Below are 15338 nucleotides of genomic sequence, written 5' to 3'. Positions count from 1 at the left end.
AATCAGAAGAGAAGATGTTTGGCATTGTTAGTCTTCAAGTAAAAGCACATCAAAACCACATTGAAATACCACCTCAAACTCAATAGGAAAGCTAGAATCATAATATCTGATAACAAACATTAGCAAGAATTTGGAGAAATTATACCACTCATACCCTACTCACAGCAATGCAAAACACTGCAGCTGCTTTGGAAAACAGATTGACAGTTCCTCAAATGTAGAGTTACCGTATGGCCTACCGATTTCATTCCTAGTATACACCCAAGATAAATTAAAAATATGTCCCCCAGAAACTTGTACATGAATGTTTATAGTAGAATTATTCATAATAGTCAAAAAGTAGAAACAACTCAAATATGTACCACATGATGAATAGATACACAAAATGTAGCACATCCATATAATGAAACATTATTTGGCCATAAAAAGAAATGATGTACTGATACACATAACAACATGGATGAACCTTGAAAACATACACTAAGTGAAAGAAACCTATCACAAAGACCACATATTATATAATTCCATTCACATAAAATCCAGAAAAGGGAAATGAATACAGACAGAAAGTAGTGGTGTATTAGGGATGGGGATTGGGGATTGGGAGACGGGGGGTGACAACTAAAGGGCACAAGGATTTGGGGGTTTTTTTTAGGTAATAAAAGTGTTCATCAGTTAACAATGGTGATGGTTACTCATATCTGTGAATATACAAAAACCAGTGAATTATACATGTCAAAATGTGAATTGTATGATATGTGAAGTATATCACAGTAAAGTTGTTAAAATTAAAATTAATTGAATATATTTGTGTGGATCAATTTCTAGATTCTCTATTTTGTTTCATTGGCCTATGTGTCTATTATTCCTCCAGTACAAAAGTACTTCAATAAGTTCATAGAAAAATAGAATTAAAAGATAATATATAACACCAAGGGCAGTGGTTCAGATCCTTGTATCGACCAGTTGTTAAAAAAAAAAATAAAAAAAAAATAAGATAATATAAATCTTTCTTTGAACCTTTTGAAGGACCCTCATATAAACAATCTCAAACACTGTCCACAGCTATCCTTTACCTTTGTAGTCAATGAGGTGCGTATGCCCGGAGCATTTCCCCTCCAATTTTCCTCTTTCTGTGCTACATACTTGCTTTCACACTCATTTCGTATTCCTGGCCTGTATCAACCATTTCTTATTAATCAACAACACACACACACAGCGCCAACCTCTGTGGAAGGAGTTCACTAAACATAGAAGATAAAACATAAATCATTGATATGTTAAATTCCTTATCTTATAAATACAAAACCGGTGTCATACCTGAGTCTGGTTTTGATGCTTGCTTTGACTCTTCAGACTTCAGATAGGTGCCTGTGCAGGAGCAGATACAAGCCCATGTGTGAAAAAAACTGTTCTAACACAGAGCTTTCCCAGCCGTGCTCAGGGCGAACCCAATGGTTCTTGTGGTGGGGTGTCAGAGCACACTGCTCCAAGGAGGAAGAAAGGACGCTGGGTGGACAGGACTCTGGGGATTACAGTCCTCACTTCAACCAGACTGCTCTGCCTTCCTATGTTCATGGATTGCATTTCTGTGCAAAGCTTGAGATGGAGTAAGAGGTTCCATGTCTAAAATGTGGCAACCATAGTTGACTAGTTAGATATGGGACATATTGTGGAATCCTGTCATCTACTACTCGTGTCCAATATTGCCTTCAGCCCTCTGCTTCACTAACTCTAGATACTACAAAGCTGTCAGCTGCCCAAAACAGACACTCTGTGTTAGAGGAAGTTAAACAAGAAAGGGGGCCATCTGCACAGGGTTTCCACCCACCCTGCAAAGGTCTTCACCTTTAGCCAATCCTCTATGCCAGACAGTGGGTGGTGACAACATAGGCCAGCAATCACAGTCATGGGACACCTGGCCCCTGATGTGACAAGCATTCAGAAACCAGGGGTGGCAGTCTGAGGCAGAGACACCATCCAGATCACTTTTCAAGGCAAGTCCACCCCAACGCTTCTTCAGCAATATCCGAGGTCACCCATCCCAGGGCGCTCTACCTGCAAGTTCCCCTCAGGCAGCTGCACTGTTACCTTCCATGGCTCATTGCTGTTCCCGCCTGTCTCAGCTGTCAGTCATCAGTCACAAACTCTCACTCACATAGTGGGGTTCACAAGGGGCCCACTGTCACAGCACCAGCAGGCATCAGGACAGCTCCTAGCATGGGACACTGGCGAGGGTGCACTACCCCTAGAGTGGGCAAGAGACACAGCTAACCAGAATGATGCATGGGCCGGCCGCAGGCTTCCTGAAAGAGGTGCAGGGTTCTAAGGTAGGGTGGGGTGTCACCCGTTCTGTGTTCCCTCCTCCCCCCTTCTCTCCCTCTGGTCCCCTCACCCGTGCTGACCTCTGGACTCAGGGCCTGCCTGGGGATCTGTGGACTTGGTTTTGCATGTGGTCTCTCTCATGGACTCTGGCAGGTACTCTCCACTGGATCGTTCCAATACCACCCAATGAACACAGCAAAGCTCATCAGATAAAAAAGGCAGTTTCCTGACTGAAATTTAGTAAATGTTCCCTCTCGAAGGATAAATTTCAAAATTGGTGTGTGCAGGAGTCTTCCCCAACTGGATGCACCTCAAACTCCTCGAATTTGAGTCAAGGACCAAATCCATCCCACTCTTCCAGCTGCTTTTCCATTGAAACCACAATTTTCATTCATTTTCCTCCCACCCAAAATCCAGTCGGTGATGCCTTCAGTTGTCCACCTAAGACCAAAGATTTATCTTTCTGAGACACCACTCCCATCCTGTTGCAGGGGTGACAGCATGCCACCAGCCTCTTACCAGGGTCCTCCTAGTGCAATCAATAGGCAATAGCTAGAATCTGTGAGGTCCCTTCTTTTCTGGAGTGTTAAGTTCCTTCTAATTTACTCTTACAGGCTCCACTCACATCCAAAGTTACCTGGGATAGCAACTGCCCCCCTACATCTGTTGTCGATGGTGTTTCACACATTTGTAATGTAGTTTCATTGTCCTGTCATATTGTCTTGTTCTTTTTGGGGATTTGCAGATCTCCTAAATTATTTCTTTAATTTGCACACATGAGAGTGTGCGCGTTGTGCGGAAAAGTTCTACGCATCCTCACAGATGCATAATGTCTTGTCCATCATTAATTACAGTCTCATACAGAACAGAATCAACCCCCTAATACATCCCCTGTGTTTACTCTATTCAATCTTTCCTCCTTGCCCACCCAACCCCTTGCAACAACTGATCTTTTTGCTGTCTGTATAGTTTTTCCTTTTCAGAATGTCAAATTAATAAGATTATACACTATGTAGCCTTTTCGGACTGACTTCGTTCACTTAGTAACAGGCATTTAAGATTCATCCATATCTTTGTGTGTCTTGATCATTCCTTTTTGTTGATCAATAGTGTTCTATTGCATAGTTGTAACCCAATTTGCTTATCCATTCACCTACTGAAGAACAACAGAGTTACTTCCAGTTGTGTCAATTATTAAATGAGCTGCCATATACATTTATGTTCAAGATTTTAGTGTGAACATAAAATTTCAGATTAGCTGGGTAAACCCCTAGGAATATGTTTGCTGGATCAAGTGGTGAGACTGTGCTCGGCTTTGTAAGAAACGCACAAACTGGTTTCCAAACTGACTGTCGTATTTGCAGTCTCACCAGCAATGAATGAGACTCCTTGGTGATCCTGACTGTAGCCGTCAATGGTTATCGTCTGTTTTTGGTTTTGTTTTGGATTTTGCACTCTCTAATATGAAATTAGTACAGCTACTCCAGCTTTCTTTTATTAGTGTTAATATGGTATATTTGTTCAATCTCTTCACATTTAACTTATCTGAGACTTTGACATTTAAAATTAATTTCTTGTAGAAATGGGCATGAGTATTGTTCTTTTTATTCACTCTGACAATATATGTCTTTTAATTGGTGTATTTAGACCATTCACACTGAAGTGATTATTAAAGTAATTCTATTGATATCTAGCATGTATGTGACTGTTTTCTATTCCTTTCATATGTTCTTTGTTACATTTTACTCTTCTTTTTCTGACTTTAATGAGCTTTAGTGCAATTCTATTTTATCTCCTCTCAGCATATAAAATATACCTCTTTTTAATAAATTAGTGCTTGTCGTAGAGGTTACAATATACATTGTAATAATTCCACCTTAAAATAATTCTATACTGCTTCTCATTTAGTGTTTATATGTAATTTTTAAAAGTTTACTCAAGAAAGAAAGAATGAGTGAAGGAAAGAATGAAAGAAACAACAATCACAGGAATACACTGAAGTTTCAAAAGGAGAGAACAAAGTCGTGGTTCTTAGAGGCGGGAAAGGGAGAGGGGAAGGGGCTAGTGAGGAACTGGTCCAGGGTCACAAAGAATGACTACATTGTGTAAAGGTGAGCAACCTAACTATCCCGATTTGATCATCACGTATTGTACACAGTATTGATATCCTACTCTGTACCGCACAAATGTGTATTATCAATTATGTCTCAATAAAAATAAATAAACAAATAAAATTAAAAAGTATACTCATTATTCTCTCTCATTCTTGTATCATTGATGTCATTTATTTCATTTATCTGTATAATCTAATCACCAGTGTTACTACTATTAACTTAAACAGTTATCTTTTAGATCAGTTAAGAATAAAAAAAGCATTCTGTTTTACCTTCATTTATTTCTTTTCTTCTGTTCTCCATTTCCTTATGTAGATCCAAATTACTGACCTATATAACTTCTCAGTAATTTTTAGAAAAAATAGACAGAAAATCAGCATGAACATAAAAGTTCTAATGACTATTAAATGCAGTTAATCATTTGAAAATTTTAGAACATTTTATTACAAAAATATTCAGCAATCTAGAAATATATGGGAACTTTCTGAATTTATTAAAAAAACCTACAGAAATCCTAGAGCTAGGATTATGCTTAAAGGTAAAATATTAAATGTTTTCCACCTAGGGTCAGGAACAAGGGAAGAATATCTGACTTCACACTTCTGCTCAACTGTTTTATTAGATGTCCAAACTATTGCAATAGGGCAAGAGAAAGAAATAAAAGACATACGGATGCAAAAGGAAGAAATAAAAGTGCCATTATTGCAAACAACACAATGGTCAATGTGAAAAATTCTAAGGATTATAAACAAAAAAATGCAAAATGATATTAAGTTAATATCCTGTAATTCTGAAATATGAGTTCAATGTAAAGTAAATCAATTGTATTTCTCTATACTAAAAAGAAACACATGGAAATGTTAAAAAAAAAAAGTGAGCACCTTATCAATAGCATCAAAGACATAAAATGTTTTGGAATAAATTTAATGAAAGATATGCAAGACCTTTGCACTGAAAAATAGAAAACATGGCTGAGAAAAATTAAAGAAGACCTAAATAAATGGGGAGATATTACAATGTTCATAGATTAGAAGCCTCAAAATTACTTTATTCTATTCGTTATAATTCAATGTTATCATAATTTAGTCTGCTGTTCACTTTCTCTAGCTTTTGGGATTCCATTCAGCCTCTGGGAGATCCTGCGTCTTTCTATTCCTCCTCATTTCTTACCTTCTGGCACCACAAAATGTTAAACCCATCTTGTGTTTCCTTTGCTCCGGTCCTAGAGTCAGCAAAATCCATAAAATAAACAAGTAAATAAATTTGGACTTCCTCAGAATTAAAATGAACTGAACGAAAAGACAGGCCACAGATAGGAAAAAAATATTTGCTAAGCACGTGTCAAAACATTGACTTATATCCAAAACATATAAAAACTCAAAACTGAGAAGGCGAACACCTAATTTAAAAACTGGCAAGACTTGACAGACGGTTCACAAAGAGGATGTACACGTGGCAAATGAGCACAAGGAAAGTTTACCCGAGGGAAAGACAAACACTTCCACGAGGTCCCGCAGCACATTTGTCTGAAAGACGAAACTAAAATCACTGACAGTCCCACGTGTTGGGGGGATGCACAGGAACAGGGACACTCCTGCAGTTCTGTTCGGAAGAAAGAATTATACACTCGCTCTGGGAAACAGTGTGGCACTTTCTTACAGCTAAACACGCTCTTACCATGTGACCCAGCGGTCCCATGCCTGGGTGCTTACTGTAGGGAAATGAAAACGCACAGCCACAAAACAGCCCACGTGCGAGTGCTTGCAGAGAGGCCTTGTTTGTGGTAGCCGAGACCTGGAGCCGCGTTCACCGGACGGCTGCATGAGCAAGCTGTAGTCATTGTATGATGGAATAGCACTCAGCTGTGACAGGGACAGCCCATGGACACAGGGGACAACTTGAGTCAAAGGTTACATGTGGTGTGATGCCATCTGCACAACATTCTAACAGAGACGAAAGTATAGCAATAGAGAACAGAGCAGTGGTTGCCAGGGGTTATGGTGGGGTGTCGCTGTGACAATGAAGGGACGGCATGACGGAACTGTTCTGTATCTGGCCTGTGGTGATGTGTGTTAAAACTCACAGAACTGTACATGAAAAGCAAACAGCTGTTTTACTGTATGACAAATAATGAAAGAAACAAGGACAACTGAGAAGTGGTGCCACGGCCAGGGCAGGCAGGAGGAAAATGACTCAAGAGAGCCTGGGCAGGTGACGTCCCCAGGGCTCATTTGGTAGGCCTGAGTGTGGGTGAGATGAGGTCTTTCAGGTATGGCAGCAACATACTCAGAACATGCCTTGGCGTGGTGGCAGGGACGGGTGGTGTTACGTCCCTAGCATCAATCTGCCCAGCTCACTAAGTCGGTAGGGGTGGACATGGGGGTCTGTAGAAGCCCAGGCAGCCGCAGTTTCTGGGGAACATGGTGGCAAATGTGTTGTCAAAGCACCCCCAGCAGGTTGGGGAAATGTTGCCTGTGGAGAAAGTATGTCGGGGCGATATCATGCGTATGTGCACAGGGTGACAGCACAACCCGTTTCCTCGGGCAGATGTGAAACCACCAGAGTCATGTGGAGCTGGAGGGAGGGTAGGAGAGAGGCTGTCAGGAAGAGAAGAGGATGCGGGGCCAGATGCGAGGCTGTCAACTGAAGGAACAGGCACTGATGACAACGTTTCCTGGGAGGTGGGCCCTGTCGTGCACACGCTCCACATTTTCCTTCCCATGCTGTCCCCACCGCAGTCCTGGGAGGTGGGACTGTCCTCATGGCAGCTTGTTCGGCCTGAACTGGAGAGGAAGGTGATGACGGTGCCTCCTGTCAGAGGCTGGGGCAGAAGGTCTAGACAGATCCTCCTCTCCTCCTCCCCTCAGGTGGCGTGTGTCCCCCTGTGGATTCTCATGTCCTTCCTCTGCCTCGTGGTCCTCTACTACATCGTGTGGTCCGTCTTGTTCTTCTACTCGATGGACGTGGTTGCAGAACAGCGAAGGACGCACATCACAATGGCGCTGAGCTGGATGACCATTGTCGTGCCTCTTCTTATTTTTGAGGTGAGCTTTCTACGGGAAAGCTTGTCAGCCACCAGATTGTCACTCACTGTCTGTGAGTGTGAGTTTGTGTGTGAGAGAGGAGGAAAGTTGGGATGTGTGTGAGTGTGTGTATGAGAGTATGTGAGTATGTGAGTGTGTGTGTCAGAGAGAGAGAGAGAGAGAGAGAGAGAGAATGTGCAGCAAGGTATGACTTAGGTCACTTTCCCAGGGGGTCACTGGTCCTCACAGGTGCCTGAGTCAGCTGTGCTCGGCTTGGGTGACAGGACTGTGGTGATTGATTCCATTCATAAGCTGGTGACACACAGGGGTGATCTTTGGGGGACTCTGGAGCACTGAAGAGTAAACCGATCATTTCTCTCAACGTTGCTTGGGCATAGCAGGTTCCTTAGAAAGACTGTCTGAGTGGCAGCCCAAGGCTCCTCAAGGCTGAAGAGGCCGAAGCTGAGGGACACCGGAGTTCCTATAATGCCTTTCTCTGACTGGACTGAGAAGACACTGTGAATTATTTCCCCTTCAGGGCATAAGAAGAGCCAGAGGCCGTACACTCTCAATCCTAGTGGACATTCAGTGACTCTGAAAAAAAAAAAAAAAAGAGAATGTTAGCTAATGGTCCTATGCAAGCGACATGACATACATGTGTCTAAACCAAATCAAATAAATAGCAGCTCTTTGCTGAAAGCCAGAGCTATGGATTCCTTGGGCATTCTCTTCACTACCCTTCCCCTCCCACCCAACGGCCAAAGCCTTTTTAGAAGTCATCAGCAGCATGCATACGCTAGCAAAGGCCACTGCGATATGTCACTTTCAGGCTTAAGAATTCGCTTAAGAAAAAAGACTTTGCCACGCACGTGAAACACACTGGCTGTTTCACTGAAAACACTAGGAGTGACCTTTGGAGACATCAAAATAAAGTTCATTTCAATTCTAATCCTGTACATGCACGTGCATACAGGTTAAACGGACTTCACGAATGAAGGCTTTGTAAACTTGTTTAAAAGCATCGTTACCACAGACCAATCCCAAACCCAGAAATGATTAAGGATTAGCACCCTTGGACTGAAAGATACCTCAAAAGGTTCTCTTTCAAACCAACTTTGCACTCCCCTTTTAGTAACAAAGGCCTGGCCATTAGAGAGTCTACTACTTAGTAGGAAGAGGACCCAGAATCCTTTCAGCCTGGAGCCTTTGCCCTGTACCAATCCATCTCCTGTGCAGAGTGAATATTAAGAACAAAATTGTCCTCAATGGCTAGAGAGCAGGTATCACCAAAGAAAGGGTTCTATCCTCTCATCTCTGTTTGAAAATGACAATTATTTGGGGTTTTTCTCCACCGCTCCCCCAGCCCCTCAGACTCTCATCTGTTTTCAAATACACGTTGATGGGTATTTTTGTATTGCATTCCTTTACTCATGTCTAGTTAAACAAGTACGAACTTTCCTCATAGTAGAGTCTCTGTAAAGCAGGCCTCAGAAATGAGAGGGTCTCCGACAATAAGAACAGGATCCATTAAGAAGAAATGGAAAGTAAAGACAACCATGTTGTGATCGGTGGAGGGATGCATTGGGGGCAAGCAGAGCTCCACATGACAGTGCAAAGCCCAGGCGAGCATGTGCCCATCCAATCACACATCCGTGCTCTGAGTACCGCTCTGGTTGAGGAGCAAGAGGAGCACTCCCACCGTGCTCAGGCGCAGACCCACTCTGGGGACAACTGGAGCACGTGGTAATAAGTCACTCTTTCTCTGGGCCCTTCTGAGCAGATGGATCCCACCAGCAGGAGTGTTTGGAAGAGACCAAAGCAGGAAAGAGATGGGGGGAGAAGAGGGACACCAACCGAGACTAGATTTCCCAGCCTGGTAGGGACCACCATCCCCTGGGAGGTAGAGTCACCCAGGGGCCCAGCTGACCCAGACAGTCCTGGCGATACCCAAGTTTGGACTAACTGGGGACTGACCCTTGAGCAAACCAGAGAGGCCAGCAACAGGCCTCCCCTGTCTTCAGGGGTGGGAGTGGCCATGGGATCAAGGCTGCTCAACTCATCCAGGGTCTGGTCCCGTGAAACCATGTGTCTCTCAGAACATGGGAGACCTTTCTGGGAATGTGAACCACCCTTTCTACACTTTTAGAAAAGAGAGAAGCTGGGGGGCCCAGCTACCTGTCCCCTTACCCACACTTGGCCAGGGCCCAATCTCCAGACTGGCCGTGAGCCACCTATGTGACATCACATGACAAATAAAGAGGACGATGACTTCAGCAGCCGGTTGCCCCACTACCGAGATTCTAGAATCCTGTGGACAGTATTTATTGGGCATCGCCACTCAGACTGAAGGCAGTTTGTACTTACTGGAACAGTGGTTAATGGTGTGGGGTACAAAGTGCTCCTGATGACAGTGTAGCCCATGGATAGTCAGGATACTGACGACAGTGAAACCGAGCTCGCCTCATCTTCTGGTGGAGAGCCAGCAAGCGGGGTCCCACCTGATCCAAACCTGGATCCGAGGGAGGTATCAGACGTCCAAGGTGACCAAGCCGTGGGACAAGATGCAGACTCCCAAAATGATGAACAACCAGCAGATCAAAACCAACGGGCGTCCAGTGTAGAAGAAGACAGTGACCCCAGAACACTCTCCTTCCCGAGGAGGCTCTGGAAGATCGTTGAGGATGACGCTTTCGAGTCTGTGCGCTGGGATGACGATGGACACACTGTGATCATAGAGGAAGACCTTTTCCAGAGGGAAATTCTTCGCAGGAGAGGCGTGGACAGGATTTTTGAAACAGACAGCATGAAAACCTTCATTCGCCAAATGAACCGCTATGGATTCAGCAAAATACGCACAAAAACCTCTTCAGTTCATTCTCTGGGGAACAAGAAAATTATGGTAAAGTAGAAAATATTCCTCTTACCCCTTTTCTCTGTTACTCAAACATCTTTACAGGTGCCAAGGTGAATGATATGCTACAAGAGTTTCATTTGTGAGGACCCTTTGAAAGCATAGATTTTGATATTAAATTATCACGCCCTTAGAGATACTCTGTGGTAGGAGTAGAGACTCTGAGAGCAAGGGAATGTCAAATGTACAGACTTCCACCCTCACTTATGAATTGTTTCTCTCTAGTGAGGTCATGCTATAGGACACAGTGACACTTGCCAGCACCTTAAACACTTCCTTTCTCCATCATCAAATAAGACCCTTGTGATTCTGGGGGATAAAAGAATGCACATCTCATCTCAGAGTGACTAAAATGTTTCCTTTTGTTTCAGCTTTACAGTAACTCCAATTTTCAGAGAGACCAGCCTGGGCTCCTTGAGAACATCCACAAAAAAGGTGACCTCAGAAACACTGCTCTGCCAGCAACCTGTGCACCAACCGCAAAGAGAAAGAAGCTGGTACCTACGAGACATTCCCTGCGAATCCAACACATTAAGGCCAAGAAAGAAGCCAACAGCAAATCCCAGGGGGAAGCCCCAAATGTCCAGGGACCCAGTAACCCTCAGTTCTCCATCTTCCCTGGGGGTACACGATCTAGGGGCACTGTTGCTAGACATCCCCTATTAAATCATTCCCCTCAAGAGCCAAATGATCCAAGCAGGTGGGAAGACATCTCAGTGAATGTTAGGTTTGAGCCCAGGGCCGACACTGGGATGGAAGGTGCAGGGGACCCGCTCCCCAACCTCCCACTTTACGCAGGAATTGGTCACCCGATGTCTCTGTATAACATCTGTTATTCCACTCTGATGGCTTCCCTCTTAGAAATGTCTCCGAGTGAGCCGCCTAACGAGGAGCAGTCGGAGGGCTGATTACACGTGTGCATTCTGTGAACAGTTTAAGGACAATCCATGTCCCTAAACTCACAAGCCACTAAGGAATGATAAGAAGGGCCATTTACTAATGGTGAAGCCATTTTTGGTTTTAATAAATCCAACAAAACCCCATGTTAGCAAATAAACCATGTAAATGAGAAGTGAGACTCCCTGTCGTTTCTAAACTTCTATAACACACACATCTCACTGACATGAGACTAAAGATCCTGCCCTAGACAGGCTTTGTCCCCAATGTCCTCTTCCATCAGCATTTCCACACACTCATCAAAGGATTTTGCTGGGGACTATGGAGGGCTCGCCCAGCAAGATCCGGTCCCCTGAGCCTTGCCTGCTGCTCAGGAGACAGAACAGCCTCACTCCTGACCTTGGGAGCATCACCTTACATTATTCTTATACCTTGAAACAAGAGATTAATTCCTCATCGCTGTCCCCACAGTGGTGCCAGGAAGTTTCTGTTCCATAGCTGAGTGTCCCAACCCAGCACCCAGGGTCCCTCCAAAGAGGCTGCCCCATCTGCCAAGGGAGGTACAACCACTGTGTCCTGGCTCAGAAGAGACCAGCCACTCCAGTCCATGCCTGGGGGGAAAGCCCATGATCCTCATAGCTAACCACCACTAGAAACTTTGCTGGGAAATCACACAAGAAAAACAGAAAGATTTGCTACTAAATTATAACACTACTGATCACTTTGCAAAATCAGCCTCACTCAATGAGAGCTGTATCTCAGGTCCTTTGTTTGGATCTGAAGAAGCTCTGTGCTGCGGGCGACACATGGGCTTCATGAATCATTGGCCTTCATGACTGGGGGACGTGTGTACAAGAGACCTAGAGGAATCTGGAAGGACGGACAGCTGCATGTTTCTAAGTCTGATGTCCTCTTCGTCCTGGATGAGTCAGGCTATTGATGGCTGGTCACTCTCAGGCAGACATTCAGTGCCTGGACCCACACTTTACACAAGGTCACCAGGATGCTGTTCAAACAGTTGATGAGCTCCGACCAGAAGAAAGACTGGGGAAACATGAAGGAGCCCCAAACACTTCACAGTTACCTTTGACACAATTTATTTCTACAATCTAGACATTAGCAGGACCAAAATGACCACCAGAACCACATCACACCTTCTGCCCCAAAGGGATCAGGCGCTCTGGGATGTCCACCTGGAATATATCCTTTCCCCCTTTGCTAGGTAAGGGCTGCAGTAACCCCCTGGGGTGGAAATCACAGTCAGGTACTTCTGCTGCGGGTTGGTCAGGACAGCTTGGTTTTCCAGTTCCACGACCTCCTCTGGAGCTAAGTTTTCGGGACACTCCAAAGATTCCCCAACATCAATGAGCCCTGTGCACCAAGAGAGAAACACACGGGTGGTTTTCCCTTCCATAAACTAAGGCCTGCCAGTGTGACAACTTGGTTATTCAAAATTACGGCCACTACAGACTTAGATGACATCACCACAAGGACAGGAAGGGCAGCAGGGCCTTCTCACTGAGCACAGATGATGAGACAAACATGTTCCGGGAATACTGGGTGAGGCCGAGGGAGCTCTCCTGAAATGAAGAGGACAGGGCCTGCTCCCCTGTGAAGCCACACAAGTAACGTGCAGGTGCCAGCAAGACTGCTGAGGGTAGGAGTTTCAGAATGGAAGGGCACCAGCCACTGCCCAGGAACATGGAGACAACGAGGCTCTGACGCAGGTCACCAGGGACAGGTGTGGATGTGGGCCCTCAACCACCCACGGAGGTGAAGGGATTAGCCCAGGGTGTCACTGGTGGTGGGGACAGGGCAGGCAAGTGAAGCCAGGCAGGCAGCCGACCCGCACAATGTGCTGTGCTGCCTCTGGTGGTCTCTGCCCCACACACGCACATGCACAGCCCAGCACCACATGACATCATGGACCTGACCCAGCTTCACAGGTCAGAAGAGGAAACCGAGGCCCAGAGCAGAGAAATGATTTACCAGAGGAGAGGCAAGCTGGGCCTGCAGACCCCAGCCCAGGGCCCCTTGCTGCCCCCTTGAAGGTGTGTTGCTTAAGAAAATTGCAGCAAACACACAAACCAGTTCAAGCCAAAAGAGAAGCCCCCAAACTCCCCAGCCATATCCAGGGTGGCAGCACTTGGAGTCATCAGCACAACGATCAGCACATCGTCACTTACCAGCTACCTCTCCTCGGCCAAACTTTTCCCCTTCCTGAAGCAAGGCCTGAATCTGAGCGGGCGTCATCCCGAGCCTCCCCTGCAGCAGCTCCCGACAGGCGTCGTCTTCCCAGTCCCTGTTAGCAATGTAGATGGCAATGGTATGGTTCTGGTGGCTGCCGAGCAGGGGACACCAATGTGACTCCAAGGTCTTGACTCCGTTTAAGTCAAAGCCAGCATAAGGCTGCCGGAAGGAGAGGCAACAGATCTTCATCTTCCGCAAGCTCTCTGGGCCTCGGTGGCCTGTGGGAACACAGAAGATCGTCACACACCAGTCCTCCAAGCTCACGGCCAGTGGGCCTGACCTTCACCCCATTTCCCAGGTGCCCTGAATCCACACTGACCTCGATGGTTCACTGCTACCCTCTGTCGGCACAGCAGGCCCAAGGGAAGACTGGGACTGGGAAGGCTGGGATTTGGGTCACTCAGATCGACCTGATGGAATGCTCGGAGAGCTCACGGACTATGGCAGGGACAGCTAGAGAAAGGCACAGGCAGGACAGCGTGTGATCAGTGCTACGACAGAGGTCATCAAGTCCGAGGGGAACACAGAGGAGTGTGGGCTAGTGAGAGTCGGGGCTGGCTTCAGCCCTCTGGCAGCACACAGGGACAGTCCTGGGCTCTGCTTCTTCTCCTGCTGCCCTCCCCACACCCAGACCTCGCCGATACTCTCAGCTCCCTGGCTGTGCCAGCCCCAGGCACCGCAGGCCCTGAGCTTCCTGGCTCCTATCCCAGGGCTGCTGAGCACAAGTCCTTGGTATCCAACCTCAGCTCAGCCCTAGGAGTGACCTGTGACCTCAGGTGTCCCCGTCAGGTGTCTCCTCCCGACTCCTTCAGGTGCCACCCTGTTCAACCCCCTTCCCCTGTCCCAGACCTGTGCCCTGAGAAAGAAATAATGAGAACGAGAACAACTAGCCCCAGTGCACACACACCTTCTTTGTGACAGGCCTTGGGGTGGGCACGATCCGTGCATCATCGGGTTTAACCCTCATTGCCAGGCCCACTCAACTGCTGAGGACAAGGAGGAGCTGGGGCGGAGCTGCTGGGTAAGCTGGGCTGTGAGAAAGAGCTGGGGGAGGATGAGCTGGGGGCGGGGCCTCGGGAGGAGGGACTGGGGGCGGGGCCGGAGGAGGGACTGGGAGCGTGGCCGCAGGAGGAGGGGCTGGGGACGGGGCTCCAGGAGGAGGAACTGGGGGCGGAGCTGCTGGCGGGAGCTTAGGCACTTGTGTGTTGCCCCCTTAGGGAAGGGTCAGAATGGCAACCCAAGTCCTTAGCTACCTATCGCAACCCCCAGTGTGTACCCCAGAGGGCACTCCAGAGGGCACGGAAGCTGCGAGAGGAGCAGTAGCACTTGCCTGGGGTCCACGGGGCCATAGACTGAGGCTTGCACCGAAGGGCTGAACCCGAAGGCGCGCTCTGCTTGCTCCTAGCCACTCTGTAAATCTCCAGTCGTCATCAGACTGCCATCAGCCCCCTACTAAGAACCCTGCCAAGCCTTCTCCTGGTGCAGTCGGACCATTCCCACAGCCTGGAAGACCCGCCTCCTCTAGACCTGGCAGAACCCTGTCCTCCTTCAGTGCCCAAGTTTAAAGTCACATTCACTGCCCCTCCCACCCACCCACAAATGTTTTTGTCTCTGAGTTCAGGTGGCACTTTCTGCCTTCCGCCCCCCCTCCCTCCAACAGGTTCTTGTAACCCAGGGTTGTAATCACTGCAAGAGTCGGGACATCCAGCGTCTCCACGTTCCTTGAGGGTAAGTCCTGTGGGTCACTCATTGTGGTAAGCCGGGTGCCCAGGACACGGGAGCTGGTTAGTAAATGTTGGATCAACAGAGGACGGCTTG

At 46.7% G+C, this 15338-nt stretch overlaps 1 protein-coding gene and 1 pseudogene across 1 annotated transcript; one reads left to right on the top strand and one right to left on the bottom strand.

Moving 5' to 3' along the window:
- The first annotated feature begins 9839 nt into the window (after positions 1-9839).
- Positions 9840-11281, top strand: LOC134368538 (heat shock transcription factor, X-linked member 3-like). The gene is made up of 3 exons (XM_063084974.1): positions 9840-10361; positions 10745-10997; positions 11172-11281. The coding sequence occupies exons 1-3, from the start codon at positions 9882-9884 to the stop codon at positions 11279-11281; spliced, it is 843 nt and encodes a 280-aa protein (XP_062941044.1). The 5' UTR covers positions 9840-9881.
- A 1137-nt stretch (positions 11282-12418) lies between these two features.
- Positions 12419-13709, bottom strand: LOC134366567 (protein EOLA2-like; annotated as a pseudogene).
- Between the last annotated feature and the right edge of the window lie 1629 nt (positions 13710-15338).

Source organism: Cynocephalus volans, chromosome X (assembly GCF_027409185.1).
Source record: "Cynocephalus volans isolate mCynVol1 chromosome X, mCynVol1.pri, whole genome shotgun sequence".
NCBI lineage: Eukaryota > Metazoa > Chordata > Mammalia > Dermoptera > Cynocephalidae > Cynocephalus > Cynocephalus volans.
This window is presented reverse-complemented; position numbering and strand designations above follow the sequence as displayed.

Coding starts and splice junctions, on each gene's coding strand:
- LOC134368538 (XM_063084974.1), top strand. CDS start 9,882: ATGGATAGTCAGGATACTGACGACAGTGAAACCGAGCTCGCCTCATCT. Junction 10,362..10,744: donor TGGGGAACAAGAAAATTATG/GTAAAGTAGAAA, acceptor CTTTTGTTTCAG/CTTTACAGTAACTCCAATTT. Junction 10,998..11,171: donor GTTCTCCATCTTCCCTGGGG/GTACACGATCTA, acceptor CACTTTACGCAG/GAATTGGTCACCCGATGTCT.